Source organism: Salarias fasciatus, chromosome 19 (assembly GCF_902148845.1).
Source record: "Salarias fasciatus chromosome 19, fSalaFa1.1, whole genome shotgun sequence".
NCBI classification, from domain to species: Eukaryota; Metazoa; Chordata; class Actinopteri; order Blenniiformes; family Blenniidae; genus Salarias; species Salarias fasciatus.
The window spans coordinates 21724657-21749430 of NC_043763.1; the positions used below are offsets into that span (position 1 = coordinate 21724657).

The 24774-nt window shown below is 41.9% G+C and overlaps 3 protein-coding genes across 4 annotated transcripts; 2 read left to right on the top strand and 1 right to left on the bottom strand.

Annotated features, from left to right (window-relative positions):
* Nucleotides 1-497: 497 nt before the first annotated feature.
* tc2n (tandem C2 domains, nuclear) lies at nucleotides 498-14791 on the top strand. 2 transcript variants are annotated; one of them, XM_030116408.1, is made up of 12 exons: nucleotides 498-583; nucleotides 2503-2571; nucleotides 2651-2830; nucleotides 3333-3503; nucleotides 5498-5577; nucleotides 7360-7432; nucleotides 7922-8022; nucleotides 8391-8507; nucleotides 9282-9473; nucleotides 10945-11059; nucleotides 11148-11347; nucleotides 12023-14790. In XM_030116408.1, the coding sequence occupies exons 2-12, from the start codon at nucleotides 2505-2507 to the stop codon at nucleotides 12131-12133; spliced, it is 1407 nt and encodes a 468-aa protein (XP_029972268.1). In that variant the 5' UTR covers nucleotides 498-583; nucleotides 2503-2504; the 3' UTR covers nucleotides 12134-14790. The 2 variants fall into 2 exon arrangements, with proteins under 2 accessions (XP_029972268.1, XP_029972269.1); XM_030116409.1 differs by lacking the exon at nucleotides 498-583 and having other exon boundaries at nucleotides 2485-2571; nucleotides 12023-14791.
* A 1149-nt stretch (nucleotides 14792-15940) lies between these two features.
* On the top strand, nucleotides 15941-19154 carry plek2 (pleckstrin 2). The gene is made up of 9 exons (XM_030116411.1): nucleotides 15941-15994; nucleotides 16088-16252; nucleotides 17312-17496; nucleotides 17576-17667; nucleotides 17835-18016; nucleotides 18118-18219; nucleotides 18373-18456; nucleotides 18618-18696; nucleotides 18787-19154. Exons 1-9 carry the CDS (start codon nucleotides 15941-15943, stop codon nucleotides 18912-18914), a joined length of 1071 nt encoding a protein of 356 aa, XP_029972271.1. The 3' UTR covers nucleotides 18915-19154.
* Nucleotides 19155-20018: 864 nt separating this feature from the next.
* On the bottom strand, nucleotides 20019-23571 carry LOC115406765 (galectin-related protein B). Its single transcript, XM_030116988.1, has 4 exons — nucleotides 23464-23571; nucleotides 23069-23154; nucleotides 21512-21698; nucleotides 20019-20912 (listed from the first exon to the last, which is right to left on the bottom strand). Exons 1-4 carry the CDS (start codon nucleotides 23488-23490, stop codon nucleotides 20769-20771), a joined length of 444 nt encoding a protein of 147 aa, XP_029972848.1. The 5' UTR covers nucleotides 23491-23571; the 3' UTR covers nucleotides 20019-20768.
* Between the last annotated feature and the right edge of the window lie 1203 nt (nucleotides 23572-24774).

Here is a 24774-nt window from a genome sequence, read left to right on the forward strand (position 1 = left end):
TGTGTTCGTGGGTCAAATTCTGGTATAATTACAACAAAATTACAGCAAAATTCATAGTATGTATATAATGTCACCATTTAATTTCTCTGAAGAACAATAATGTGGACGAAAATTACATTTTAGTCAAAAGAAAAATACAGAATAAAACAGGAGTTCTCTTTAATCCACATTACAGAGGGAATGGAGAGTTTTATTTCTTTGCAAATGTTATAATAGAAAGTAAAAACGTTTTAATCGAAGGGATTAAACAGATTTGTTATATAGAAGAAACTAATCAAGTTTTTGTTTTCAGTGATCTCAGTGGCTGTTTACTCAGTGAGGAGAGAGTGTGGAGGGTAAATAAAGAAACATGAAGTGAAAGGAGGGAGCTTCTGTTCGGGGAAGGAAGTGAAAAGATCAGAGCCAATCCGGGAAAGAGAGAGAAAGAGGGAGGAGAGAGAGAGAGAGAGAGAGAGAGAGGTAACTAAAGTGAAACATAAAGCTCAGATCTCTGGCATTTCTCCCCAGGCTGTTTAGTGAAGTGGACGCAGCACTGGATGTTTAGAGCTGCTCCCTTTTTAAAAAGAAAGAAAACACCACACAGGTAAGTCTGTTTTCTTAATTTTCTATAAAGTTGAAGTAATGTAAAATAATCATCTGAGAGTTTATCAGTGCACCTGCTGTTTTTCCCCCAAAGCTCACAGTGAAATCTGAGATCAGACACAATCTGGTTAAATATTAGTTGATTTTTTTTTTTTTAGAATATGAAAGAAAGAACTTCTGACAGAAATGACTGGGGGAGAAGTATAGATGTGTTTAGGAAGGGGAAACTCTGAGTATAACTTTGAAAAAAGATGGCAGAGGGAAAAAAAAAAGGCTTCATCCATATGAAACATAACTACACCAAGTTATGAAATTTAACTGAATCTATGTTATGTAGACCAAAGCGAGAAAAATATTTGCAGCATGTTCAATAAAACCGAGGGCATCGTCAACTTTTTAAGGTTCATTCAGCATTTTTGAGATAAAGAGGGCCATTCTGCATGTAACCAAGCCAATAATGTAATAAAAAAGTAAAACAAGTTAGATCACTGACTGGATATGACTGCTTTACCGTCCACTGTACCTATTTTTTTTTTTTTTTATCGGCAAACTACACAAAACCTGCAAGAAAAAACTTCATTTTCAAGAAATGCAGTTTTATTGATGTATTATTATTATGTTAACTGCAGTTATTATATATGCTACTTCAAACATGTTATTTCATTATTGGGGAAAAAAATAATATTAGGATAATGGATCAACTATTTTATGACTTTATTAGCAAAATATTGGTTTTTATAGAGTGGTCAGGGAAAATTGATTTGGATGTTGTTTTGACATGTTTTGTTGGTCTGGAGACATTTTGTCAGGTAGAAAATACACAGAAGGATCGTCATAGAAGGATTTCTTGGTGCCATCTTATCTGTTCATGGTCCTGATGTGCTGCAGTCTGATCCCAGCTCAACATGAGAGAAGTTAGGTTAGAATTTGGACAGTTTATCAGCCCATCACAGGGCAGACACACACTCACCATAACCAGATAACTGGGTTTAGTTAGTTCTCTTTGTTTCACTGTCATAGTAATTGATTTACTTATTGATTGATGTGTTTCCTTGGAGTTTTGACTGTTTTCACCAAGTTTCCTTCCACTGTCCAAAACAAATATTTCACTCAGTGAACTGAATGAAAATGACTGATAATGACGATGAATGTTGGTGAAGTCAACAGGGAGTGCTTTCAGAACCTTATGGTTAAATCTGTCACCACATTTAGTGCTCATTCTTTCACTGATTTGCTGATAGTCTCATGGAGATGGAAACTTGAGTAGGGGGCCTTGAGTCACTGGCTCAGGGAAGAAGCTGAGAAACAAAAACTCTGCTGTCATCAGCATCCAAACGAAATCTGATCAGCTGCCTGAGTGCTGAGAACATTCAACCTGTTTGTAGCAGACTAATGACACTAAAAAGAAGGAGAAGGGAATAAAAATGAAGTTTGACTGCTTTGTAAACCTTTATTTTTTTAGTTCATGACTTTTAACACTGATGTTCATCAAAAACTGAAAATATATGACAAAGCGTTTTCTTTGCTGAATATCAGATTCATTATTGTTCAACATTTTCTAAATTCTCACCACTTTTTGTGTTTATGTCCACAATTGTAATAATTGTATATAAATGTAATAACATTTCTTTAAAGACAAGATGTTTAGACTTTTTAGCCATGCAGCCATGTTATGTATTATCAGATGTGAGGAAGAGAGTCATTCTAATATTGCTTATGGTCACAAAAGCAGATTATGTTTGAAAGGTTCATGAAATTTAGTGTATACTGTTATGAGGTTAATTTTAAGGCTTTAAGATTAAAAAGGGATACATTATACTCAGACCTGTTTAACTTTGCGTCAGCTGGAGTTTTTTTTTTTCTCAGTGAAGAAGCATGTTTGTTTGTTTGTTTTTTACATTTTGATTGTGTTCGTTGCAGCCATGGAGTGCTTGAAAAACTGCTGCAAGAACCTTCTGAGAAGGAAGGTGAAGGATCAAGAGATCCAAGGTAAAGCGCGGTAAAGGCACACAGCCGACAGCGCCAGCAGGTAGTTTGGTTTTTGATGGAGATTTGCTCTGATTTGAAGTGATCACACTGAAGATGCCTCCTAAAGAGGCAGAGGAAAGACAGGGGGTCACGGATGATTACCTCCTCTCCAAGCTGCCTCCCGATGGCAGGGAAGTGCCGTTCGTCCTGCCGACCTTTAAGGCCTCCTACATCCAACCCAAAGTCCCAGAGTACAACAGCGCACAGTCCGGGCTGCAGAGTATGTATCTGTTACTGTCTGCGTTTTTCACTTTGACTTCATTATAACCTCTGTGTTTTTCTTCCTGTTTCTTGAAACAAATGACACAATTTACAAATGTTTTTAACATTTTAATTTCATTATTAGTGTAGGAACATATTGTCAGTGATATTCTGGTTTTGAAGGACTTGTTTATTCATTCATTCATTCTCTCAGCAATTTTATTTACTTGAAATGTTTCATCGCCAGTGCACATCAGCTCATGTGTACAAACTTACCTGTTCAACACAAAGCAAGAACTCCACCACAGTTGGAAATCATTTTAAATGCTGCCTTACATGCAGCCTGCAACACTGAAAACATTGAGAAACATGCCATGTTGGCTCAGATTGTTCATTTCTGGTAAATATCACCGGTCATTCTGTTGCTCAGCGAAAAAGGATTTCCAGCTTGTGGATGGATTGCTGTAATATTTGGGTGAAATTGTGGCGTTCTGACTTGCAGTCGTTCTCCTCCTCTGCAGGTTCAGCCCGGTGCACGTACGCAGCGAGGAAGGCAGAGCTGCTGGGCTCCAATCAGTTCATCTACAGCCCCGAGTCCAGCTTCCATCGGGGTCAGGTGGCGGAGTACTTCTCGCCCGGCTCGACCCGCCGAGACACGCTGATGAGCAGGACGTCCGGTCCTCACAGCTCAGGTACTCCGTCTGCACCAGCGCCCCCACCTGACCCTCACACACACGTTACAGGTGGAGGAAAGACATCAACAAAAGGCAGAATCCTCAAGCTGCCAGGCCTCTGGTAGAGGACCTGAGCTTGAAGGAGATGCCACCCAGGAAGGGCAGGTTCGGAATAGGATCTTAGCTGTTCCTAGAACTGTGGTCGTCTGGACAGAGGTCTCAGATGTTGTTCCCGGTATTTCCTGGAGCCATGCATCCATCTTTGGGGATTACTGCCCCTAGTGCCCTGATCACGAAACTGGCACCACTGTTGCCTTCAACCACATCTTCTCTAGCTGCTCTTTAAGCCCTTGGTATATATCCAGCTGTTGCTGTTCCTTCTTTCTGATGTTGCTGTCACTGGGGATTGCTCCATCCATCACTACTGCTGTCTTCTCATGTTTATCCACCACCACTATGTCAGGTTGATTGGCCATCATGATTCACCCCAGCCTCTACTGATCTTGTGTTTCGGGCCTGTTGTTGTGCAGCCATGATCAGTGCATCTATGTTGTCTTGCAGTCCTGTACTGGTATGTTCTTTCTATGTCAGCTACTTCTCCAATTTGTTGGTGGTACATGCCATGTCTGGGTTTGACTTTCCATCATCTCACTTCTGGAGCCAGATGTGGGATCCAGGATATTATACCAGCTGGGTATCTGATTGCTGGTAGGGCATACATGTTAATGGCCTGGATTTTATTCTTGCCATTCGGCTGACTGTTCAGGACCTGTCTCACCCTCTGTAGGTATTGGGCTGTGGCTGACCTCTGGGCTGCTTCATCATGGTTGCCATTTGCCTGTAGTATCCCCAGGTATTTGTAGCTGTCTTCCACATCTCTTCTGTTGCCTTCAGCCCCTTCAGTAGTGATCACCTTCCCTCTCCATGTCACCATCCACATATCCTGGTGAGGTGAATCAGGGAGTCGATGTCCTGCTCACTCTTGGTATACAGCTTGATGTCATCCATGTAGAGGAACTGACTGACAATTGTTACTCTGCCAAATTGGTACCTGCATCCATTCTTGGTGATGATCTGGCTGAGGGGGTTCAGGCCTATGCAGAACAGCAGGGGGAATTGAGCATCTTCTTGGTATATGCCGCATTTGATGCTCATCTCTGCCGTTGGCTTCCAGTTAGCTTCCAGAGTTGTCTTTCACAGCCTCATTGAGTTTCCCAGGAAGGTTCTCAGTTCCTTGTTGATGTTGATGTTGATGTTGATGTTGTACAGTTTCATGCAGTATCCATGTGTGCGGCACTGAGTCATAGGCTTTCTTGTAATCAATCCAGGCAGAGCACAGGTTTGTGTTTCTGGTCTTACAGTCTTGTGCAGTCGCCCAGTCGACCAGTAACTGGTGCTTGGCTCCTCTGCTGTTGTTGCCAATTCCTTTGTGGACTCTGCTCATGTATTGCTCCATGTGATTGTTCATCTTAACCACTATGATGGCAGATAGACGCTTCTATGTAGAGCTGAGGCAGGTTATAGGCCAGTAGTTGGATGGTATTGTTCCCTTCTGGGGGTCCTTCATGATGAGGGTCAACCACTGTGGGTGGTCTTAGCAGCTGGGTCATTTGGGCTGCCAGGCGTTCATGGAGTGCAATTAGTTTCTTCAGCCAGTAGGTGTGAATCCTGTCAGGACCTAGAGCTGCCCAGTTCTTCATTTTTGCCACTCTTTTCTGGATGTCTGCTGATGGCTACTGGTTCTTGTTCTGGGAGGTTGCAGTGTTCTGCTTGCAGGTCTGCTAGCAACTGTGTGTTAGTGTTGTGTGGCATCTTACTGCCCTGCCTTTGAGAGTGTACCTTTGCAGGTTTGCTGGAGAATGTTGTATTTATTCTCCTGGCCTCCATGTCTCTTGTATATCTCTTTAGGCAGGTAGTCTAAAGAGTGTTTTAAGATGTTTCTATTGATGAAAAGACATTCCTAAATGCCCTGTAAGTCATGAACGTGACTGTTTCGTTGTGTTTTCTGGCAGGCTGGACTCTGAAGCAGGGCGACCAGCAGCGGCTGAGCAGCTCCATGTTTGACCTGTCCAGTCCTCACAGTCACAAGCAGGTGGGACTTTTTCATTATCTAATCTGGGTTCACACAGTGTGTGTTTCACCCTGTGGTGACTCGTGCTAAATATAGTTCTATACTGTAGTTTCCACTGTCTCAGCAGAGTAGTGGTACATTCACAATATGGGCCTGATTTGCGAAGTTTTTCTATGAATCGTTAAAAAAAACTGCAGGCTGAAAATGGACCAAGCTCTTGGTTTGCATGTGCTTATCCAGGTGATGAAGTAAGAATCATTCCACCGGTGAAATCATGCAGAAACCAACATATTTGAATGCATGATAAACTGATTGACTAGCAATTAATATATTCAACCAGGAGACCAGGAGAGAGAAATATATATATATATATATATATATATATATATATATATATATATATATATATATATATATATATATATATATATATATATATAAAGAAACAGTGCTTGATCTAAAAAAAAAACAAACAAAAAAAAACAGTGCTTGTGTAACAGGAAATTAATTGAGTGAATGTTTTGGTTGTAACTTTTATATAGCACTCTTTTTAACCAGCTGTACTGTGATGGTTTTAAATTATTAATTCTTTCTGAAATGTGTTTGCAGTGAAGTTTCACTGTATTAGTAAATATTTTTAAATATGAGTATTAGTGATCTGCAGATGGAGCTTCTGATCCCATGTATGTCAGATTTTGGATCAATTTTTCATATTACAATGTCAATATTTAAAATTTCGGTCACTATTTTTAGGTGAATGTGTGTTTCTTTTTCTTTAGTAATAATTGAAGGTTATACACTATTTACATCTGTGGATGATATAGAAATTTTCAGGGTTGTCATATATGAAGCTGAAATGTGCAAACATGATCTGACATTGAAAAGTTCCATCTCTTTGTCTCAGGCAGTTTATTTATTCTATTTTAGGTTTGATTCTTTGTCAAATAAAGGATGTGGTTTCAACATCACAGTCAGCATGACTGGTTAAGGCTGTGTGTGTGTGTGTGTGTGTGTGTGTGTGTGTGTGTGTGTGTGTGTGTGTGTGTAGACCAAACAATCCATCTAAAGTCCAATCTTGACTCTTGACACTGTGACAAACGTCCAAGCGACATTAAAGCAACAGTGCAGGTCGCCGTCAAATAAGCACAAATGTTTAGTTTGGCAACATGAAGAGCAAACAGCAGAAAGTAATTAAAAGAGCAACGGCTGAGCATGGCCGTAATAAATCCAACAGCAAACAAACCACAGTTTCCTGAATGAAATCAAAAGTGTGGGTGGAAAGAAAAACAAGCAGGCAGAGATGGTTCTTATTATCCTCCGTGGATGTGAAGTGTGAAGGATGGCAGTTCTGCTGCAGATCCACTTACTGAGCTATGATCCACCAGAAATATGACAGAGAAATTAAACACTAAGTGATAGGAAAACAAACAGCCTCAAACCTCACCATCATCTCCGAACTGGGAAAACTCATCTCATATGTTGTTAAATTGGCATTTTTAGACATTTAGATACTAAATATGGGGAATCTGTTGTTAACTTTATATAATAAAATATAATACAATAAAAACTTAAATTAGACCATGATTTAGAAAAAGGTGTGAAATAATAGAAATTCAAATAAATTGCAAAAAAAAAAATGTTGCACCTCAAACATAGATGAAACATTCACCTGCTTTAAATGAACATTTAGCATGTTAGCATTTGGTCTTCCAATGCCGTGCCCGTACTACATCCTGACAGTGGTGTCGTCGTGGCTGCAGAACCAGACTTCTTTCACTGACTGATTTGTTCTTTTTTCCGTAGCGCCTCGACTCCACGTCCAGCGCCCTCAGCAGCACTTCCTCCTCCATGATGGACTCCATAGACAGCAGCCTGGGTAATCCCGACTGCAACAAACCTCCTCCACACACTTTAGCATGAAAACTGAAGAAGAAGTAACTAAAGTGTCTAATTTGAGGACATGTATGCACATGCTGTGATTACTGTGCCTCTAGTCCAGTTGAGATGAAACTGGCCAGTAAGTGACCCAAAAGGGCTTCAATATTCCTACATTTTTAATATTAACTAGTTATTAATTAACTTCCTAGCTCACTATTTACTACTTACTACTTTACTGCAATAAAACATAATCACCTTTAATGTAGATTGACACATTATATATTTAGTGAATTTACTGCTACTCAGAAGTCCTGTTGACCGTCCCTCATTTTTCAATTTGTTTTAAAATTAAAAGAAGAAAAAACAAAAATCTTGGATCAGCCAATACATTTTGCACACATTCCTCCATTTGTCTAACTTGGTGCAGTATACAGTCTCATGTTGGATCGAGTTCATACTTCTGGAGTCTTTCTCTTACACGTTGCAGATTCCATCACGCTGTCCGGAGACGAGCGCGAGCTGGGGAAAGTGTGCGTCCGGCTGAGCTACCAGGAGGCTCTGGAGCAGGTGTGGATCACGCTGGTCGAGGTAAGGTTACGTCCAGCGTGGGGAAAAGACACACGGGCACAAACGGTGCCATTGTTCTCTCCTGCAGCCTTTTCTAAATGGACCGTCTGTGTTTCCAGAATACCGCTCTGTTTTCTCTCCTCTCGAAGCTCCAGCAGTCTGCAGGAAAACGCTGATTTCTGAACACAACCATCTGTCCTGGTTTAGAAAGAAAGTGATCAATGTTTGCAGAAAACTAGAATTGAAAGCAACAATGTGAACTGATTTACTTACATACTTGCCTCCTGTGGTTGCAAAACTTCGATTTTCAGCACACGAACTGAATTTTTTTTTTGTACTGTCGGGCGTGTTGATGATTTTACTGAACGATGTTCCTCTTTTCCCCTCAGTGCTCGGACCTCAGCCTCCATGTGGATGTGGTGGAGCAGCAGAGGATCGGCTTCAAGGCCATCATCACCATCCCCAAACCCATCCAGTTCAAGAGCACCATCAAGGAGTACAGACAGGTACAGAGATCACTACACTGACGAAAAGAAAAAAAACTACTCCGCAAACTATCTTCCTGCACATTTAATACTGCTGACTGATATTAATGAGTTTGCATGAGAAGTTCTCTAACATTATTTTATGAATAGAAGCTGCATAAATGAATAAGAAAAGACAAGACAAACTTAAATAAAGTCTGCTATGGCTTCTTTTTAATCGGGATAAATCATACACATATTAGAATAAATGGTTTGAGCCTGGGTATTCTCCCTGTGCATGCGTTGGTTTTACTCCAGTCTCTCCAATTTCCTCCCAAAGTCCAGAAAACACTTTACGTTGCCTCTGATAGTGAAAACGAATGTGTTTGTTTTTCTCTGATTTTATCATATGATGGACTTGGTGAAGTGTCTGTTTTTTAGCCTGCTTTGTCCATTAATCCAGTGGAATCAGGCATAATATTGCTGAACTTGCAGTTATTTTATTCAAATTTCAGGTTTTTCATGTCTTGTAGAAGGTTCGCTCACTAAACGTGAGCTTCTTAATGATATTAATACTTTGTTGCACTAAAACAAAGACAGACATTTAGAGTTGTAATTAGTTATATACAGTATTAAATTGTATTAATTTCCTGGTCCGCACCACTTGAGATCAAACTTGAGTACCACCAGCGCCTCCGTCTATGCAGTACAGTAGAATTTACTGAAATGGATCCAGTATTTTTCACGGTAGGACTTGTGTCCCTGAGATGTGCAGCGAGTCCCGCTCATTTCCACCCGCTCTGTCCCTGCTTCCAGGACGTGTCCTTCATGGAGACCTTTGTGTTCGCGCTGCGTCTCCATCAGCTGCGCTGCAGCGCCCTGGTGCTGCGGCTGCAGACGCACCAGCCCAAGAAGCGCACGGTGGCGGAGTGCGTCCTCTCGCTGCGGCAGCTCGATACCCGGGAGACGGAGCACTGGCTCCACCTGAACCCCCTGTCCAAGTCCCCGGTAAGAGTCAGCCCACAGCAGAGAGTACAAACAAACCCCTGTGTGGGAGGTCTTCCTGACATTTACTACTTATTGCCGACCATTTCCTGTGTTGGCTGCTGGCTTTTATCGGGTCTTTGTGCAAATAAAGACAATGCACAAAGTGTACCTAATAAAACTGTCAGCGTGAAGCACTGTAGCCCGCTCACATGTCCCGCACTGCCCGGAGCAGGACAATATGAAAAAAAACATATCTCAGTTGTTGCATAATGGGGACGAATAAAGAGGGGAAAGATTGGAAAACGAGTTTTGACTAGACAAAAGACATAGTGCAGCTCCTGAAAATGTAAGGCAGGGAAAAGTAGGTCAAACCTCAGAGCATTTCTCCAGCAGAGAGTGGTTCTGTTGATAAATGGAAGCGCGTCTGGCCGCTGACAGTAAAGTGTGAGCTGTTTCTGTACTTAGCAGATCAGACTGTGAGTCATCTTCGGGTTCCCGGGGGACCATTCCTGATTCCACTCATCAGCCGAGCACTAAAAGGGCCGAAATTGTCCAAATCACTGTCGCTCAGGAAAGGCTCTTAAGGTCCGGGATGGTTAAGCCCGAGTGCGTCTTCAACAAGAAAACTATCAGCGGCTCTCGGAAAAGGAACAATGTGCTTTGGAATCACCACAACAGGAGAGAAAAACATGTCGCTGTGGATTTCTCATCAGTCTGAGGTCCCTCTTCATCTTCAAACACTCTTCAGATGAGTGGAGGATTAAATTGATGTTAGTCATATGTAGGGCAAATATTACCTTCTATATTTTAACAGCGGTACTCAGCAGTGTATGGGGAGCGCTGGACAGTAATTTACTGAGACTTTTCTCTAATTTGGATAATTTTGTCTGTGGAAATTAGTGGAACTCTGTGACTCAAGTCAGTGTAATCATTTTCAGGATATTCTATCATATGAAAGACATATCAGGGAATATATTTACATGCCGAATATCTTCAAATCACAGTCTGTGATATTTTCAGTTCCCAAATGTATTTGTCGGAGTGTCCTATAATAAGGTAATGAAATGATATGTATAACTCAAACTCTTACGCATTTCTCCTTTTAATGAGCAAGAAAGATGCAGAACAAATTGACAGCATCGATTTCCACCAGAAATTTTCTTAAGCTTGTTTTGTGGATGAGGAAAATTGATTTATGTCTTGGCTCCAAAACTTTATAGCAGTTCTTTTTGACTTCATGATGTTGTTTTGTTCTGCTTTAATTTGAGATTTCCAACTTTTTTATGAATATCTAATTATTCAGAGCGAATACCTTGACTCAGAATTCCAGTGTTTAAAAAAAAAAAAAGAAAGCTTCTATCTTGCTTTAGTATTCACAAAAATGAGGAGAAATGTGTAATTCTCTGCTAAACATATTGAATTAGAAATCATCTTTACATGAGAATTAGGAAAAATTTGGTTCTTCTTGCTCTTTGCCTTTCGCCTGTGACAGGTGTGCCACTCTGAGCTGCACCTCACCACCTGCTTTCAGCCGGTCAACGGACGCATCCAGCTCCAGGTCCTCGCCGCTCAGAACCTCCCAGCATCCTCCTCGCCTCTCACCCAAGGTCAGCTTCACTCGTGTTTTTCTGAGCCGTAAAAATGTCGACGGCCACGGCTCATCCCTCACGTCTCCCCTGGCTCCTCCACCTGCAGCGTTTTTCGTCAAGGTGGAGATGCTCCAGCTGGGGAAGGTGGTGATGAAGAAGAAGACTCGGGTGCTGAAGGCCTCGGGGGGGCAGTGTCAGTGGGCCGAGACCCTTCACTTCCTCCTGGCCTCCTTAGACCACGCCTACTCGCTGGTGGTCAAACTCTACAGCCGCAGCTCGGTCAGGAGGAAGCAGTGTCTCGGACAGGTGAGAGAATAACGAGGATGAGGAAAGTAAAAGAAGGGGAGGAGGAGGCTCGTCTGCACATGTCTGCATTTACAATCCAACATACTGTTTATGCACAGGGAAGGCTAATCTTTACCGGCAGACCAAACAAAATACGCAAAATAAATATGTTTAAATCAGGTTAAAAGAGGGTTTTATGACAAATATGGCAGCTGACTTTCCCAATGTGGACAAATAGTGTTTTTATTTTCTGCTTTTGAACTTCTTCCTTGAAATAACCTGAGAAAAACAGTCATTTTGAATCATTTCACCATTTCCTGGAAAACCAAGAATTTGTTCATTTCTGAAAAGTGGCTCACAGTAAGAGGACGAAGGCCTGATATTCAACAACACAACAAGAGAAATACTTTGCTAGTTGTTGGACTTTTTAAGGAATTTCACCTGGATTTGGGATTCATAAGCAATGGAAAAGCTGACAGGAGGTCTGCTTGTTTCCAAATGGATGTTTCCTTACACCGATGTTTGATTTCCTGAGACCTTGGAATTGTTTGTACAGTTTGGATGAAAAGTAACCGATGTCACCTGCGTCAATGTTCTGTTTGTCTTCAGTGTGAAATGATTAGTTTAGAAGACACAGAAAGAAACGAAAGAGTTCCGGGTAATTCTCGGTAAACCGATACGCTCTGTTTGCTGCAGGTTCAGCTGGGGTTCGACAGCTCCGTCTCAGGCGCAGTGGAGCAGTGGAAAGACACGATGGCTCACCCCGAGAAGGTGGTGGCGGCGTGGCACCGGCTGAGCTCGTCCTAAACCTGCCGGCCTGACCTCCTCCCAGCGAGCTGTGAATCCTGAAACTCTGTGACCTGCGGAAGGTGCTGTGCAAACGCTTTTCAGACACTCCGCATGCGCACAGATCAGGTGGAAGTTTAGCTGCTGGAAAAGGGTTATTAGATTCCAGAATCAATACGGAAGTGTTGGCTGTATTTATTGATGTTTTCTGTAAGTGTCGTCCTCTGTAGTAAAAACTTTGATACAGTTTCGGAAACTGTGGAAATAAGGTACATCAGACCTGAAATAGTCTCCATAATTTCACTCATTGAGGTTTTTTCATACTACTGCATTTATTCATTCCAATTCAGAATTCTTTTGCATTTCTTTTTTTTTTTTAGAAATACAGTAGAGAAGTTAGCTTCTATTACATACAGCTCATATACATTATGTAAGATATATCCATTACATAAGATAAGCAGCAGTTTACATAAATGAGCAGCAGTTTCCTGGGAGAAAGTCTTCAAAGTGTTTGAACACCCCCTGAGTCACCGGGGCCATAAATCCTGCAGGAGCTGTGAGGGAGGCGTGTTCCCACTGAAGATGTAAATCTATTCAAGGACACTGCAAATATTTAGAAATGGCAAGGGGGACTCCTCCAAGTATTCAGCATCAGAACGTAAAGGTACGGTTTTTATATTTCACTGCCTTCTTTCTTCTTGGCTCGTTCACACGGCAGCAGTGGCTTGTGGGAACGTCTAAACGGTTTGTTCAACCCTCAGATGACCTGTTTTGGAGAGAGATACTGCAAATGGGAACAGAGGAGTCAGTTTTTGTTGGATAAGGGTGTCAAACATAAGGCCCGAGGGCCAAAACCGGCCCGCAGGAGGCTGCAAACTGACCTGCCCAACTGTAAAGTGCTGGTCGACCCGCTTGAGCTGAATGTGACCCCGGAGCTGTGATGTGTTTGACACCCCTTATCGTCAATATGGCTACAGAGGAAATAAAATAACTTATTATATACTTGATTCTACTTTTAACCTGCTAGTGCAGTTTACCTTGATAGGATGTCGTGTGACTGGATGGTTCAGTAGTAAATGTATTTTTAGGGATTTATTCATCCGTTAATGATTCTGGCAGCATGGAACAAAAGATATTCAGTTCTCTACGTTCAATAGTTTTCCTCTGGATGTTCTGGAGACCGATGCAGTGCTCATGAGCACAGAGGAGTTAGTTGTTCTTTTGCATGATCAGCCTTTTTTCAACTGTAAAGTTTTTCCCCGAAAACATATATGGAAAGTTTCCTCTCACACTAATCTGCCTTTCTGTCACGTCTCTGGACAATACAGTCCAGAATGCATTGAAGGTTGCTTTTATCTATTTTTATTGTACTTTGGTACTTTTCAAATACAGAATGTAAAAGATTTTTTCCAATTAACATGTTTCAGAGGCCAATAACTGTCGATGAAGGCACAAAATTGTCAACTTTGTCTTGTCTTTGATTGTGTACACAATACATACAATGATCGTCTCAGCATTGGTTGTTAAAGAAAAAAACATTACTGAAATCACACAGTTTTTCTTTTTTTCACCATTCAGTTACTTAAATGTACCTTTCTAGGGTGTCACGTCACTGGACGATAAACCGGTAAATGTAGTGAAACTTAAAAAAAAAAGCACTTTACACTTTTTAAAATATGTCAAAGGTTGAAAAGTCAATAAAAGTAGGTGGTGTTTGATAATGTGATGTGTCTTTTTTGCAGATGTTGAGACCTCGGTTTAAAGTACAATCCTGGAAAATAATAACTGATTGTTTTTTATATGTAATGCAGTTCAGATTTAAACACACATGATCGTTGGAAAGTGTCTCATTGTGACTCAGAAAGAAGAAAACAGGCCGTGGTCTTACAACACGAACATTATTACACAGTCTGCAGCGCTCGTAAAATGGGTCAACAGTCATAAATCACTGTGTCACCGTGTCACTTTTTACTGAAGAAGCCGAATCCATCCCAGTTTCGCCTCCTCACTCTGGACGTGTCACTTGTGTTTTGTGGGTTGATGTCGGGTCACTGCTGCATGTCGCCACATCAGAACATCAAAACTGAAGATCATGCCTGACAGATCTGAAAGTTTGATGTTTTTATTAGCAAAAAAGAAGAAGAAGAAGAAGCAAGTTTTGTTGCTGTTAACTGTGTCCTCTTGCCAGATCATCAGTTCTGAGCCCGTGTTGTTTTGGCATTCAGGAATATCACGGCTGACTTTATGGGAATCCTGTCTCCTGTTCAGTCCCATAAAGCAGGAGACTGACCAGCGACGTGTTCTGTGTAACCAGCTGTGGACACACAGACACACACCCACTGGACAATAAGACTGTTTATAGAGTGTGTGTGTCCGTGTGTGTGTCCGTGTGTGGCCAGGACAACCGGGAGCCCCACATGAGCCGGCCTGCGTCAGAGCCCTTCACACCGTACTGTGCCAAAACAACCCTCATTGTTTCCTTGTTTTTTCAATTCCCCACAATTAATGTTTGATTTTTGGTTAATGTTACACAGAATCCTTTAGAGACGCGGCTTTAAAAACTGTGAATTCAACATCTGAGCTTTCACCTGAAGACCGTAGGGCTGTTGGAGAGGTGCTCTAGTCTGATAAAGCAGGATTTTTTTTTTTTTGGTTTTGTTTTCTTTGTGTGTTCTCAGCAGATTCTTTGGGATGATTGCCAATTCACATTCCAGTTTTTTTTCTCTGCTGCATGCCTTTGTGTGCAAGTCTGCACACCTGGGAGATGCAGTGCACTACTGACTGCGTTCCTCCAGTAATAATAGCTTTTATTATTAAGCTTGAACAGAAAACATTCAATACAGACAGTATTAGAGGATCAGTGTTAAAAGTGGGGTGACTTTTCCCAGCATGCCTTTCTCGTTTTTGTGTTTACAAAGAAATTATGATGAAAAAGTAAGAATTGCAGAGTTACAAAAAGTGATAAAAAATGTATTTTTCCAAAAATGTTTGCAACTTGCAGATTTAGTGACATTTATTTAATAAATTTAATGAAACAAATAAAAACTGGAAGCTGTAATGTAATTTTATGCGATTTAAAAAATGTGTATTCCATAGGAAGCTAAGAATGAAATAACGATAATGACTGACTACTGCTGTCTGACTCACAGAAGTGGCATTGCTCTAATTTTAAATATTACACCTTTAAGATACGTGCGCCTAAATTAAAAAGAAGATAATAATAATAATAATTAGAATAGAATAATAATTAATTCATGTCAAACCGGTTTATTGTGAAAGTTAGAGCTACCTCCCTTTTCTGGCATGTGCTGCTTTCTTTTGCGAAAGTCAAGAACCAGGAAATAGAGGTGAAACAAAGAAGTCACAGGTGGCTGCAGAAGAGGTTTCAAGGAGTTTCATGAACTGGATCTTTGTGCACTTTTCAGGAACTGGACTTGAATCCAGCCCTGCTCCGATTGGCTGCAGCTGCTGCAGAGCCGGCCGACCCCCGTCTGCTCGTCTTTTCATTAAATCTCTGTTCTGCAAGGAGGATGTTTCCCACAGCTTCATTTCCAGGATGTGAATTCTTTACATGCTTCAGCTGAAGGAGAGGGCCAAACCTTCCTCCTCTCGCTCCGCTGACGGCTGGAAGGAGTCGCTGCACCCTCGTGTGACGCTGAGCTGAAACTGCACTGCTGGGCTGAGCTCACAGAGGGGTGTGTGTGTGTGTGTGTGTGTGTTTGTGTGGGAGTGGGTGTGTGAGCAGGTTGACGTATTCGCCCTCTGCTCTTAACGACCTGAGCAGGCAGGGACAGGCAAAGCTCAGCTGCCAAGATCACACTGAGGAGCATGGAGACAGAAGAGAAAGGCTCGGTTCTGAGGCAGGGGTTCCTGGTGAAGAGGGTGAGACATGGAGGAAAACACAACAATCTCATTCAAGTCGTGTGTTTTTAGGGAATAAAAAGCAGTCTTCTCCTCTGAATCGTCTCTCTACAGGGTCATGTTGTACCCAACTGGAAGGCGCGCTGGTTTGTGATGATGCCAGACAAGCTGCTGTACTACAAATACGAAGGAGGCAGGAAGGACTCCTGTCAGCGAGGCAAAATCCCGCTGAAGGGCTGTGAGGTGACCTGTCCTTACCTGGAGTACGAGAACCGACCGGTGAGTGACCAGAGGAAGCCTCTCATGATTCAATCCAACACTGTGAAAATCACAGCTGAAGGATGGGAATGGATGCTGTTTACATATTTTATTTTCTGTTAAAACACAGTAGCTGTCGCAGAGCTGCTGTCTCGCTCCCTCCTACTCTCATAAGTCTGTATTTTTTCTTTTTCTTTTCAACATAAATTCCAAAGCAGCGTTCTGTTTTCATAGTTGCTTGTAATTTAAATTGTGCAAGCATCATTCCAGCCACTGTTAACTTCTTTCTTTGGCAATCAAACTGAATTAGGCAAATTATAGCTGTAGAAGCTTTAATATGTGTTTCCCAATGCTGCTATCTCAACAGTCTCTATTTCCTTAAACTCCTGTTTACTTAAGGAGGAATTAACTTAGTCTTGCAGTAACTCCACCTAACATTAATATTAACCTCAACCCACCTGAGATGACTGAGCAAAAAAAAAAACATTAGCTTCCCTTTTATCTTGCTGTCATACATGTTTCTTACAGGAGACACTGAAATCCAGATTATAGAACAATTTTCATCTACGTGATGTAGCTTCAGCTGAGCCACGACACTCATTAAGAAAACAAACCTCACCAGGGAAATATGCAAAAATGACTTCACCAAGCGACTCATTTCTGTACCGTAACGACTGTAACAACACCTTTCAGTTCTGAAGAATCAGCTTCTGGCTGTGACCGACCTCCTGTTTTCAGTAATTTGTAAGAAATTGTTTCAACAAATTAGGAGACACAATCATAAAGAACAGGAATGTTTCCAGTAGTTTTTGTTTTTAAGAAATGTAGAGGATCATTTTAATTAAAACGAGTATAAAAACTGTTACATTTCAGTTGGATATAAACATTGAAAGGCTGTTGTTTTACTCAGGAGGTGTGTTTGTACCAGCAGAGGCTGCACACCTCACTTAGGGTAAAAATGCATTGCCTGGGGTTCCTGTTCTGTCCAAACCTGATCTCCATTAACTATCAGTGCTAAAGAACAACGGTGAACATCAGCATCTCTCGTGTTTTGTTTTGTTTTGTTCCGTTTTCTTTAAGTTGGTGTTAAAACTCCGGACGAAGAATGGCGTGGATCACTTTCTGGAGGCTTGCTCCAGGGAGGAGAGGGACGAGTGGGCAGAGGAGATCAGCCGAGCCGTCACCAAGCTGCAGACGGGCGGCGGTGAGCCCGTGACGAACCAGCAGGACTCGTCTGGAGCTCACCTTCAGGGTGTAAATCTGAGGTAAGAAGCATTAGTCAGCGCCAAGTCTCCTCTGTCTCAACCTGACGTACCTAAAGAGTGTCGTCATTTCGTCTCACAGCAAAGTGCTGGAGTCCATGTACGACGTGCACAGTGGCATCAACATGAGCAACCACGTGGAGCAGGGCAGCACTTACAGCAACTGCTTCTCAGGTCAGACATTAACGCATAGACTGTATTTCTGGCTGCATATTTTAAATGAATGGTCCAGACTGAGCCGACATCCTCTCTGTAAGGACAACAGCAACAAGCAGCGGCCACAGCCCGTCTTTCTGTGGTGACCCCCGTAAACGGGACGTTGATGAGTGATATCTCTGCAGGCTCCGCCGCGGTGGACTGGCTGGTGTTCACCCAGCTGGCCCTGACCCGTGTGGACGCCGTCACGCTGGCCTCGGCCCTCCTGGAGGAGGGCTTCCTGAGGACGGTGGGCGTGAAGAGCGTGGAGTTCCTGCGCACCGGCGGCGAGCAGTTCATGGACGACTCCACGGCGCTGTACAGCTTTGTGCGTACACAGCAGAGTCTCAAAACTTGAGTGTCTCCAAGGTCATACACAGTTTTTTTTCACCCCTCCTTTGCACTGACGCGAGTCCTCATTGATCACAGTCTGACAGTTTGAAGAAGAGAGGCATCGTGAAGGCAGAGACGTCCCTGTCTGCAGTGGAGCTCAGTGGGGAAGTCATCAAGAGAGGATTTCTACTCAAACAGGTTAAAACGCCGCAGACACATCATCAAACCACAGAGCAAGAATGATACATTGCTGCTCTGCAGTTTACAAAAAACAAAGCTTTAGAATTGAATTGTCTCTACTTACGTCCAGCGCGAATGAATAAGTCAATTCAACATGTGATTTATCTGCAGGGACACAGAAGGAAAAACTGGAAGGTGCGGCTGTTTGTGCTGCGCTCAGAGCCGCCCTTCCTTCACTACTACGACCCCACCAAGGTGAGTGCACAGGAAATGAGCTGTAAAATGACTCTTCATGGTTTAGCTGAGACAGACTGAATTGCGTGAGCTGCAGTGTTTGCCTTCAGTTCAGACTGAGCTCTCATCATCCTGGTGTGTGACTCAGTCTGATCCTCATCCGATCTCCTGTCCCGTCTCAGGACGACGTCAGTCCTGCGGGCGGTTTCTCACTGCGAGGCTGCCTCGTGTCGTCTCTCAACGATAACGGAGTTCCCTCAGGTGAGCGACAAAACTCAGCCGATCACCACATATTCAAGAGTTGCGGTGAAAAATGAAGATGAACACGTGATCGTTTCTCACGGCACGCAGGTGTGAAAGGAAACGTTCAAGGCAACCTGTTTAAGATCATCACCCAGTTGGACACACACTACTTCATCCAGGCCCCGACTCAGCAGGAGAAGATGGACTGGATCGAAGCCATCAGAGAGCAGACGTAAAGCCGCAGAGTGCAGCGAAAACTTCGCTTTTCACAAACGTCAGCTCTGTCCTTCAAGCTGTGATGAAGAGGACTGAAGATACTCATTCCGTGAATGTGTGCAACATTTCATTGTCCGTCTTAAATGTTGTTCAGTTTTGATATTGAAGCAAGGTTTATAAAGTATTGTAGCAGGTTAACTCTTGTAATCATTCAGTGTAATTTATAAACTTTTTATGTGTTGAACGATAAATAAAATTCTTTTTTGCAACATTTTTCGATCAGAATTCTTCAGAATTTTACATTCTGGGCTTAGAAAATTGATTTTCACAAATTTGCAGTTATGCTTGGCTAAAAATCGAAGGGGGATATTGTATTTTAGCTTCATACTCATACTTCTCCAATACTTTTATCCATCTTTTATCTGTGTTTTTAATCTAAAAGCTTGTACTGAACTTAATCTAACTCACATGCACATAAATACATTTGCATCATCTAATAGAGAAGAGATTTGATTTTCCCTTTTGACAGTTATTCAAAGATGATACTATGAAAAGATAAAATTTGACAATTGATTACAGATAAATAAATTAATTAAATAAATAGAAAGCACCCCCAAAACCCAATGTCATACCAATAGATTTAATGTAGAGCCATGATTTAATCTGTTGGTTTATAAAACCATTGTTTTTTGTCAGATGTTGAGCAGGACTGACTTGTGTGATAAGAATGTTGAATTGTGTGACTTTCCCTCCCTCCTGCTCGCCGTCTCCACCTGTCTAAATGTAAGAATTTGACATGTTTGGTCACGAAACCGAAGGTCTTAAAAAAATCTTGGTGAACCTCGGCAGTGTTATTTAACCTAAACAAAGGGCACCGCTCTGGAGATCCAGCACAAGCAGGAACTAGAAACCTGATGTGGAAACATCAGTCTGGAGCTCGGGCCGGCTGCTGGGGGCGCTCCCCGCTCTCAGACGGACGCTCCCACTCGGCGGGCTGAGTCGGGCTTTGGTCACGGTGACTCAGGCTGAGCTGGCGCGGGTTTGAATCCCTGCTCACCGCTCCATCACAAGTGACAAAACGCCACGAGTGGGTCAATACACCACATTTCAGTCTGAAAACAGCCACAAGTAACAACACGTGTGGTTTATTGCAGTGAAGTAAAGTCAGTATGAAACATTCACAAGAAAAGTGCTGGTGGGAAATAATAAGTAGGCTACACAATGATGAGAACAGAAAGTGCAAAATGACTACGTTTTTCCAGCTTCGAGGTAAAATCTGGACGTCAGCTGAGAGAAATTAAACAGTTTGATTACTGGCATGCACTCACGTGGGCAACTGAAGGTATGATACATTATTTCACCTGTTACAGTACTTAGTCGGGCTCAGAATGACAATCTTTGTTCCTAAATCGATCCCGGAGACGTTCATCTTCATGCAGGCGCTCATCAGCATAAGTGCTTTCTAAGGTTAACTCCAGAGACGTCAAATACAAATGTCAGAAATCTGTTTTTTTTATTCTTTTCAAGCCACCTGGACTTGGTGTAGAACTCATTTTTAGAAGCAACGCATCATTTGTGCACAGAGAATAATCCCAGTCAGATTATTTATAACTGAATTCAGTTCAAATCACATTCCTCATTTGATTCAAGACATTAACGACTGTTACATTCAGTCAGTATCTTCAAGTCCTCGGACAGGTAATCTTAATGAAGGCACGTCGTCTAAACGGGGGATTGACGGTTGGGCGGAACTGAAAATGGAAACACGACATCCCAAACCGGGGTTTGTTTAATCACTGAAAAAATTAGATCTATTCTAATCCTATGTATTGTACACTGTCCCAGAGCCTTCCTCCGCAGGTCGGGCGCCGGCGCTAGGCCACCTTGGTGAGCTGTAGGTCGCCGAAGACTCGTAAGGCGGTGAGGGAGGCGAGCCGGGGGAGCCGGTGGCTGAAGCCACACAGAGGCTGTCCGTCCACCAAGATACGAAACTGCTGGTGCTCACAGACGATCTCCATCTGAGAGGCAGAGGGAACATAGAGGAAGTCCCGTTTCTGCCTACACTCTCCATATTGCAAACACATGAGGAACAATTCACTGTGACTTTAAAAGATCACCCTGACTGCTGTCAAGCTCAGTAACCTCCCACTTCCCTTCTCTTGACACATTTATAAGCAGAGGTGTAGCATCTTTATTCTGCATCTTTATTATATTAGCATCTTTATTATCTTTATTCTGCAACAAACTTTGTGGTTTTACACTTCTGAAGAAACAGCTTGACTTTTATTGCTTTAACACTGGGCTTAATGTTGTTTGCAGGATTTAAAAATTGCATGATATTCCTTGAAAGAAAATCTTATTTCAGAAGATTTGAATGTTGAATAAAAAACAGGATTATCTTAAGAATAGCGTAACAGTTATGTCCCCTGCAGAAAACAGCAAACAATGTCAAACAATAAGGTGTGACTGCATGTGGAGCTGCTGATGGTGCGGTTTTAAAAGCCGACGGTGCAAAAATCATGCAGACTGTTAAACCTCAGGTCTGACATGTGACAATCACCCAGAAGAGGCTTTTTGTCAAAGACAACAGGACATCCGTGCACAGTGTAGAGTTTACCTTGAAAGCTTCTCCAGGTGCAAAAGGGAAAAAGGAGAGGGTGTTTTCAGAAGGACCCCACTTCCCAGCCAGGCGGGCGTTGCGCTGGACGGCCTTGTCCATGAAGCTGACCTTCAGCTGCAGCCCCACGTCGCCCTCCGTGTCCTCCTCCTCCTCCTCAGGTTTACTGGACAGAGTCACCTCAATGCTGCAGAAACACACACACACACACACACACACACACACACTGTCATGATGTCTGTGGGGAACAGGGACATCTTCTGTTATAATTATGTGTCACTGCAATTTTTAGGCTGTCTTGACTTGACCATTTTTAGAACAGTAAGCCACATCATGAAATGCAACATTTTAAACTACATTCTGTGCAGATTTGCATGAAAAATACACACATACTCCATCCCATTAAATTATACCTCAGCTAAATCTGGTAAGTGTTCATATTAGAAACTAATACAAAGATGCAAGGATGAAATAATAAAACCCTGCAATCTAACAAAAAATAGATCTCACACATATTACAAAAAAGACTGGTTTTAATGGCCTGTATTGTTAAGTTTATTAAATTTATTCAAACATTTCTTCCACTCACTGCTGTCAAGGGATCATTTAACTTCATGTTTGAAAGTTGTACAGTCATTTTAGGATTTGGACCTTTTATTTTCTTTACTTTTTAAGTTTATTTTTAGATCCTTAGAAAGCAAATTTCTAATTTTTGCAATACAACATTTTTGAAAGTGATTGTTTGACTAAGAGCTACACAGCAGGATAGCTGTGATAGGCAGAGCAGATGAACACTTCCACAAACAACATCAAGATGTACTGGAGAGTCGAGACCAGGGTTGTCAAACACATTTTAGTTAAAGTTCAGGAGCAACAAACTGCCCAATTCCATGGGTAAAACAGAAATAGATTCAAACTTCAAAGTTTCTCTTTGTTGTGGAGCAGAGTATAGATGTTAAAAATCTATATTTCCACAAAAATAAACAATAAAGAAAATTTCCCAAATCAACAGAAATGAAGTCTAATTTCTGCACAGTAACTAATACATAGCCACAGGTGTAACCCCTAAAGGGTCCCCGACCCTAGATTGGGACCCAGTAGTTCAGACTCTTTTCCTTGCAAAGGAACAACCAAAAATAAATCAGTGGACATTATATAATACCATACTCTTAGTCTATTTTTGCACTGTCAGGTTTTATGAGTGTGATCTAAAAATTGCACATGACTGATGACTGAATGGATAAATAAACGCTGATGTGGCGATTTTCCCAGTAACTTTAGGTTTCCTGGGATTTTTCAGCTCTCCCATGCCCATTCGCGGATTTAACCGGACCGGGAAATGCGCTGGCATTGCAAACATATTTTCCCAGATCATTTGGAGACCGACTGAAGAACACCAGATGCAAGAAAATCCAGGCAACAGCTGCGCATCTGCTTAAAATTCAGCTTTATTGTGCGTCTTCACCCAATTACGCTCCACTGTGCGCAACAGTAGCCTGAATTACTAATGCGGAATTGAGTTCTCTCTTAAAACTAGGAAACTAAACATGCTCTTACCTTTTGGGTTTCTTGTTAACAATTCCCATAACAACCAGTTTCATTGAAGGCCGCATCCCACCTTTTATCTCTCCGATATACTCCCCCTGTGTGGAACAATAGAGGTGGACACACACACACACACACACACACACAGACAGGAGGATGAGGCCTACACGGAGGCACAACACATGCCTATCTGTTTATTATCACGAGGATAAACCTGCATGAATGATGCAGATGTCTTCATTTTGTGCTGCAACAATAGATTTATTGATCTGTCTATTTAAGCAGTCAGTGACTCAGCTGCATGAAGTGCGCTCGTGCATTTGGGCTCAATGTGCCGTGCAGGATCGGAGTTTTGCAGGTCTGCCATCATGCATGCAAGAAACAAAGAGAAAAGAAGGGCTACGTACATTTTCTTTCTTGTCCTTTTCTTCCATTCCACTCGGGGCGTGATGCAGTGTGGAGGTTTCGAGCCGTGATGCCAACTGAGCACTGAGAGACTCTGCCTCCAGCTGGCAGACCCCTCCTCTCCCACGTTGTCATAGAGACTGGCTCCCAGTCTGATGGAGGGGAGGAGGGGGGGGGGGGGGGGGGGGTTCTTGATGAATAGACACACACATTTCACTTCATTCCTTATTGTGTTTGAAGATGGTTAATCATCACACTTGTCATGTCTTCTGTGTCTTTGCTGCTGGATTTCAGTTATCTGAAATTTTACAGGTTCGGCATCCTACACTGCGTTTTCCTGTTTTATCACCTTGAAGGTGATGCTTCCCATAGGAACACTCACCATTCTGCTCTTCCATTGGTCAGTAACATCACAGTATCTCAACTTAAACTATACATCTGTTAAACCATATTGTGATAAACCAGATATCACTTTGATAAGGTCAAACCTTAGCCATCACACTTTTATTCAAAAATCGTCAGATGAAGAATTGTTTTACATCAAAGGATTGATGTAATGTATACCACATAGCAGATCTTTGATAATAGAGTGGAAGGTTTATTAAAATCAAATCAGAAATGTGCTCTGTTTGGTGCATTCGGCCTGTTTATATGTATAAATATTTTGTCTGTCTATGTAAACCACATAATTCTCCTGTAAGGAGAGAATTTTCTGAGTGATATGGAGGAAGATAAGGGCTATAAACAACTTACAAATGGAAGAATTTACCTCTAGGTTAATAATTAAGAAAAGTGTTTGAAGAATAACAAAAGTGTTTTCTTTTGTGTTTCTTTCTATTCTCTAAAACAAGTGGACCAAAACCGGCCTCAAAGTAAATGGAAAAAAATTCTAAGACAGCACTGATTATAAAAAAAAAAAATCTTACAAGTAGCAGACCCAAGCGGAGATATCAGTGATGCTGCAATGAAATAAAACTGAATGCAATCTAGCCTCAAAGTCATACTGTGAGAATGAGTTTGTAAAACATGCATAATGCAACAGGAGATATAGGAGGATTGATTGATTGATTGATTGATTGATTGATTGATTGATTGATTTTTTTTTTTTTGACATTCCACAGCTATTTGCACTACAGGGTTTCATTAGGATTGGCTTGATGCTGAGATTGTAGTCATTTGCTGTGGTAATTGTTTGGTTTTGTGAAAATATTGACATTTTCATCACACATACAAAAATAAAAATTCAACCTAATTTAAAGTTTATAAGGGCACTGGGCACCCTTTTATGGTCCAGTCCTCTCACGTGGCCCCTG

Bases quoted from the DNA above. Each gene is read 5' to 3' on its own strand.
- tc2n (XM_030116408.1), top strand. From the start codon at position 2,505: ATGGAGTGCTTGAAAAACTGCTGCAAGAACCTTCTGAGAAGGAAGGTG. The intron at 2,831-3,332 runs GTATGTATCTGT...CCTCCTCTGCAG, and splicing joins CGCACAGTCCGGGCTGCAGA to GTTCAGCCCGGTGCACGTAC. The intron at 11,348-12,022 runs GTGAGAGAATAA...TGTTTGCTGCAG, and splicing joins GGAAGCAGTGTCTCGGACAG to GTTCAGCTGGGGTTCGACAG.
- plek2 (XM_030116411.1), top strand. From the start codon at position 15,941: ATGGAGACAGAAGAGAAAGGCTCGGTTCTGAGGCAGGGGTTCCTGGTG. The intron at 15,995-16,087 runs GTGAGACATGGA...GTCTCTCTACAG, and splicing joins AGGGGTTCCTGGTGAAGAGG to GGTCATGTTGTACCCAACTG. The intron at 18,017-18,117 runs GTGCGTACACAG...CATTGATCACAG, and splicing joins CCACGGCGCTGTACAGCTTT to TCTGACAGTTTGAAGAAGAG.
- LOC115406765 (XM_030116988.1), bottom strand. From the start codon at position 23,490: ATGGAAGAAAAGGACAAGAAAGAAAAT. The intron at 23,155-23,463 runs GTACGTAGCCCT...TGTTCCACACAG, and splicing joins AAAAGGACAAGAAAGAAAAT to GGGGAGTATATCGGAGAGAT. The intron at 21,699-23,068 runs GTAAGAGCATGT...GTGTTTCTGCAG, and splicing joins GTTAACAAGAAACCCAAAAG to CATTGAGGTGACTCTGTCCA.